This window comes from Symsagittifera roscoffensis, chromosome 2 (genome assembly GCF_963678635.1).
Source record: "Symsagittifera roscoffensis chromosome 2, txSymRosc1.1, whole genome shotgun sequence".
Taxonomy (NCBI): domain Eukaryota; kingdom Metazoa; phylum Xenacoelomorpha; order Acoela; family Convolutidae; genus Symsagittifera; species Symsagittifera roscoffensis.
The window spans coordinates 17,231,531-17,237,530 of record NC_087063.1 but is presented as its reverse complement, the minus strand read 5'-3'; the positions used below and the strand labels follow the sequence as shown (position 1 = coordinate 17,237,530).

The 6,000-nt window shown below is 36.4% G+C and overlaps 1 protein-coding gene across 1 annotated transcript; it reads left to right on the top strand.

The window, feature by feature from the left end:
- The first annotated feature begins 3,132 nt into the window (after positions 1-3,132).
- LOC134839630 (solute carrier family 35 member G1-like) lies at positions 3,133-5,067 on the top strand. Its single transcript, XM_063855244.1, has 2 exons — positions 3,133-3,482; positions 4,005-5,067. The coding sequence occupies exons 1-2, from the start codon at positions 3,336-3,338 to the stop codon at positions 4,926-4,928; spliced, it is 1,071 nt and encodes a 356-aa protein (XP_063711314.1). The 5' UTR covers positions 3,133-3,335; the 3' UTR covers positions 4,929-5,067.
- The last annotated feature ends 933 nt before the right edge of the window (positions 5,068-6,000 follow it).

Here is a 6,000-nt window from a genome sequence, read left to right as displayed (position 1 = left end):
TTTTCCTTTTTATGGCAACAGCTTTCAATAGGGAAACTTTTGATAGCAGAGCGAATCTGGGCGTTTAGTCGGGAATCCATGTCCAAGACACTCCTGAAATAAAACGAGCTTTCTTGTTGCAATACAATTATTCTATTCTGATCTTGCTTCATCATTGGCAGAAAGAATATCCACAAAAACCATTTGTGCCGCTTAATTAAAAAGATAAAATGTCATAATAAATACACCATTTAAACCTAATTCTTTTATCTACGCGTTTTTACATCACGGGTCAGAATGTAACTTGAATTATCCCGAAAACTAAAATTTATGCGAGCGAACAATTTTAGTTCTCAGGATAATAAATGAAAACATTATTCAGGGCATCAATTTTTGGTTTTTGCTCCGGAAAAAGAAAGAAAATATTTCTGCAGTATATATTTACAGCAAACAATAACACAAAAATGTTCATTTATTTGACAAATGTATATTGTAAAAGTAACGAAAATTCATGGAGTGGGTGGGCGAAAGGCGTACCTGATGCCCACCTGAAACCTACCCTTGAACATAACTGAAGTCAAAGCCATTTATCGAATCAACATCAAAAGGTCACATGAAAAATATATATGTGCATGTATATGTATATATAAAAGTAGTTAACTCATTTCAAATTTTGATAGTAATAGTGATTGAAGTTTAAGAAAAAGAGGTCAACATTAGAGAACGGATAGAACGGATTTTTGCCATTTATCTGCTTTTTATTCATCTGAAACAAAAAAAGTCAAAATAGAAACAAGCATAGCACAGAACGTTCGGACCATAGTCTTACAAAAAACAAAAAATTTTTTCTAGATCTTAAGCGTATGCACAGTCAAAAAATGCATATCCACTGACATAAAACAGGAAAGTTGGAAAACAGTTTGTAGAAAACTTAATCAAAAAATGATTTTAAAAAAATCAAATCAATAAATTCAAAATTTTAGTTTTCTGCAGACATTTTTTGAAATTTGAAAAAAATTGAAAGCTTTTGATTCCCAAAATGGCGCCAAAAAACTCCTAAATTAACGCAAGCAAAACTAGGTTTTCATGGCTTGAATTCAGCATAAATAAGCAATTTTAAACCTGCTCGCTCAGCTTAATCGCTCGAAATTAGACCAAAAATCAAAATTTTTAAACGGGTTTTTCTCCATTCTGAGAAAATTTTTTGATGTTTTTCAAATCACGATTGAAAGGGCTGTAATTTGATATATCACTCAACGTTTTCCGATAATAATTTGTGGAGCTCGATTTTGCGTTGAAAACAAAAAAAAAGAAAACTAAAACACCAGAATACTACGTGCCTCCACATTTTCAATGGCCGGAAAAAAACGTTTCTCGAAAATTAATCTCTCAAATATTGTGGGTTTAAAGGCGATAATTGGTAATGGGAAGACCTGTGCATTAGTGGCCACTCACAAAGTTATCGTCCTGGGAAAAATCAATCTTTTGATTTTTTGAGCGTGTTTTTTCTAATTTTTATGAATTTTACCGAAAAAACCTACATCTGTTATGTTGTGTTCAATCCAAAGAACGATTTGTGGAAAGCTCCTTTGCATATGCGTCTACACCCAAATTTTGTAGACACAAAAAATTATGGCCCTCGGAAAAGTCAAAATGTCTTACCATTTTTTTGAAACTTGATTTTTTGCGCGAACTACCCTGCCAAACCTGGGTTTTTGGGTTCAATCGAAACTACAAGTTGGGCGAATTTCTTCTGCATAAGCGGCTATGTGCAAATGTTTGAAACAAATATGACGCGCTATGATTCTCAGAAATGTCAACTATCTGATTTGCTTACCGTTTTTTAGACTTTTCCTGATAACTATCCTGCCAAATCTGTAATCATAGGTTTAATCGTCGCAACAGTTTGTTAGAACCTTACCTTTGTAATTTGCTACGCCGAGTTTTTTTTTTTCTGAAAAAAGTTATGGCCTTCAAACAATTGAAGGTTTGAAGCTACGACCGTTTTTGAAATTTTGTGAATTAACTCGAAAATTATTGCGCCAATTCTCAGATTAAGTGTTCTTAAGCGTTCAATCAAGAAACCAGGTCTTGGGAAGCTTCTCTACTTCACCGGTCAGAAGAAAAAGTTACGGATTTCGGAAAGTCAAGTTCTTGAACTTGACCGTTTTAAGGAAAATTTTTGATTTTTCTTCAGAAGTACCCTATCAAATCTGAGATGAAAAGTTCAATGGAGAGAATTTTTTCTGCAGAAGTGGTTTTTTTAATTTATAGTAAAAGAAATGTTGTCTTTGGGAAAATTCCAAAATCTCAAATTTTCACTTTTTTCTACTAATTTAGTAGAAAAAAGTAAGGTTTTGGGCAAAGTCCAATTTTTGAAATTACGCATTTTGTGCCACATCAATATAACAATTTCAAAAAGTATCAAAGACGTGCATCCAGATGTCGCTGGGCCCTAGGTGTCCTTCATCTAGTTATACGAAAATTTTGGTTCTCCTAGTTTTTCAACATTTTTCGTTTTTTTTTGTGTGTGGTACTGCAGGTGGTGTGAAGCTCCACTTGGCCTCAGTGTTTTGAAAAGCCGCCATCTCTGTTGCGAAAACTTCAGATTTTCCCATTGATTATGATCATATGGGGACTTGGGTCAACTAATTAGCGTCAGTTTCATCTCCTTTATTCTGCTCAAGCAATGTTTTGTCGACATTTCTTTAAGATAGACCAAATTGATGCACCAAGCTCTCCAAAAACGCTGTAAAAGCGCCGCTGGCAGGTTTTTAAAAAGCTGGCCAAAAATGCCGTTTTTTTACCAAGATTTTGAACAAAAAATAGAATTTGTTCTACGTGCGCTCCCTCCTCAAAGTTAATTTTACTGAGGCCGAAGGTGAGTTTGGAAAACATTTACGGTCGGTTGGCTGAAAATGGATGTCGTTACCTAAAGTAGTACGAAAGGAGGGGGACCTTTGAGTGACGAGAGGTCAATTCCCTGAGCCTTCTCCCTAAACATTCCTTTGCGCAGCCAACAAATTTTTGGAGTAATTATCCGATTATAAGGTCCATCTAGCCAATACTGAATATTTGTTTGCGTAGCTTTTAAGCGAAGAGTTTTTGTTCTGTTTGAACATCCAAGCATATCAATTGAAACTATCTGATTTTAAGACTACTTGCACTAAACTTTTCAGTGACGTAAAATTTACCAAGTTAATCACATTAAAACAACACGCCTGTTTGGTCTAATTTCATTCTCTCTGTATTTTTCTTTCTCAGATTTTGAATGGCTTGTTATTCATAATCATTTCGATTTCGATAGCAATTAGTGTAGCTTAAATGGATGCAAAAAAATCTGCGAACCACAACTTATGTCTCCTAATCAAAAGAAACAAAGCAGTCCAGATGATTCGCGCAAAGAAATCGGCGAAAAGAAATTGGGGAGACGACCAATTTTGGGAAAGCTTTTGGCCGGTTTAATGTGCCTGGCATTCGTGTCTATCAACATCATATTCAAGGTGAGTTCTCATTGTTTTCATTTAGGGATTTTGTTCAGGCTACTCAAAAAGTGGTACTAAACAATGGCCTTCTCGTAGTTTTTTTCTCGCGATTTCAAGTTCCTCAAAGAACGCTTACGGGACAGCGAATGGGGCATAATATTAATTTCTTTTTCATGTGTGAAGTGGATTGAAAGCTGCAAGTAATTTTTTCCTTAACTCAATTTACAGGGCTGTTTGGAGCTGCTGGTCAATCGTTTCATTTATAAAAAGTTGATTTAATTGTTGTTTTGGGGCTTTGACCCAAAAATTGAGTTTTTTTTCAGAGAACCCCCCCCCCCCCCTCTCACATTTTGCAATTCGCTCTGATAGCTTCTGTAGAAAAATATCAGGCTTCGTCAACTAAAAACGGAAAACGTAAAGTAGAACCAAAGGGCGACCCTTTGGTTGTTGAGAGTGTCGAACTCGTGAGACCGAGGCTTTCGACCCCTCCACTTTCTCAATCCGCCCCCTAATGTTTGATAAGGTTTGCTTCTGTTTCAGAAATCGGCCATTGCTCTTCCCACTTTGTTATCCTTCCGCGGAGTCACCCATATTTTCGCCTTTGCTGCCGTTCAACTTTACCAGGTGCCGAATCCTTCGGAGGTGTACAAGTCAAACTGGAAAGTACTCGGAATTCGCGGAATAATAAGCGTAGTCGCCATTGCCACGGGAATAATATGTGTTCAAAACTTGCCATTGTCAGTATACGCCGTCATATACGAAACAGCGCCTGTATTTGCTCTAACCATGAGTGCAATAATCTTGAAAGAATGTCTTCCTATTTTGGAAATACTCCTGGGATTGGTCGCAATCTTGGGAATAGTCCTGGTTATTCAGCCTCCTATTCCTATTTTTGAAGTTGCTGATGCCACTAGGTCGCTTACTACACGTCAATATTGGTTTGCACTCTTAAGTATGGTCGTTCCGTTTTTCATGAGCACCGCTTTTGTTCTTTTGCGTCAGATGGGAACCAAAAGCAAACCGGTTCCAATTTCAGTGACCTCATTTACAGTGGGAGTCTTGACCTTGGTACTCGGAACTATCACTCATATGTTATTCGTGGGACCATCATGGATATCTTGCCTGACACCTGTGCAATTCGTTTACATTTGTACGTTCTCTCTTTTATCTTTTTTCAACCAGTTTGCAATGTATTTCGCTAATAAGTTCGAAAAAACACCGATCGTTTCTCTAATTATGACATTAAAAGTTCCGATTTTATTCGCTGCGGATCTTTTGCTTTTCCCGGAAGACGTGCAATCGTACACCTACTTACAATATGCTGGAGGAGTGTTGGTTTTTGCAGCTATTTTTATGCTGCTAGTCAGTAATTACTTCAAAGTAGGGAAGAGACTCAACGAAACGTGCAGAGGGGTCGTCACAACAACAGGAATCGAGTCACATTCATTGGAATCACTTAACTGAGCAATCATATTATTCATATTACTTATTAAACTGAAAACTAACTCAAACCTATTAAAAACATGCAATTTAGTTAGCTTGAAGCATTCAGATTTTTTTTAAAAAAATATGTAGCTTGGCTTGTAAATAAAAAAGTCCCGTATCCTTTCTTTTCAAATCGTTCATGAACTATCCTTATTTTAGCGAATATGGATGAAGAAGAGTCGTCACAGTAGGAATGGTCTAACTTTCACTGTGCTTCCGATTTCACTTTTATGTATTATCGCCTTTCAACAAAACAATCAGCCTGAGATGCTGTGAATGTTTCATTACGCGTGCAATTAGCAAGCATTATCAAATCGGAATATAGTTGTTTTTCGGGTTGGGACGGCAAAGGTCCTGGGTTCGAATCTGACCAGGATCTGTTTTTTTTCAAATGGGAAGTATTCTGTTTCAAATAGAATTATCGGCCAATTATTTGTCTGCTTATCTGTTGTCGGCTTATTTGTCAAATCTTGGAATTGCCTTTTTTGCTGCGCGCATTTTTTATTGCTGCGTTTAGTGTTTTGTTTACTCCTACAATTTGTATTTTTACTTGACTTCGTGTTTCCTTTTTTTGTTTTGCTAAAAAAGTTTCTCGGCTTAAATTATTTCGGCCTATTTTTATTCGGCCTGATGACCTAATTTTAGGTAGTTTCAATGAAAACCTAATTTTAACGCTCCCCTCCGCACTTCAAGTGCGTTGTATATTGACCATTCGGTTTGTTGGAATTTCTTTTTTATAGAAAATTATTTTCAAGTTTATTGAAAAAATTTTAGTTTGTCTCTTTTTATTACTAATTTTTTTTTCAAAAAAGGGGTATCAATTGAAAGACCGCCTACTCCCCTGTGAGCCTGCATACTCCCCTAGAGTCTCTCTCTTTTTACTTGACCCCTCTGTCTACAGCTTTCGAAAAAGTCTGTGGGGAAATATTTGACCCATATTTTTGATTTTTATTCGTTTTCTCGAAAACTATCCCTCTCAAACAAATCTGAGGTATTGGTTTCAATGAATAGAAATTTTTCGAAAAGCTCCCTGCATAAGCAAGTACGCCCA

Excerpts from the sequence above, each read along its gene's own strand:
- LOC134839630 (XM_063855244.1), top strand. The coding sequence starts at position 3,336 with ATGTCTCCTAATCAAAAGAAACAAAGCAGTCCAGATGATTCGCGCAAA. Across the intron at positions 3,483-4,004 it reads CTATCAACATCATATTCAAG|AAATCGGCCATTGCTCTTCC; the intron begins GTGAGTTCTCAT and ends CTTCTGTTTCAG.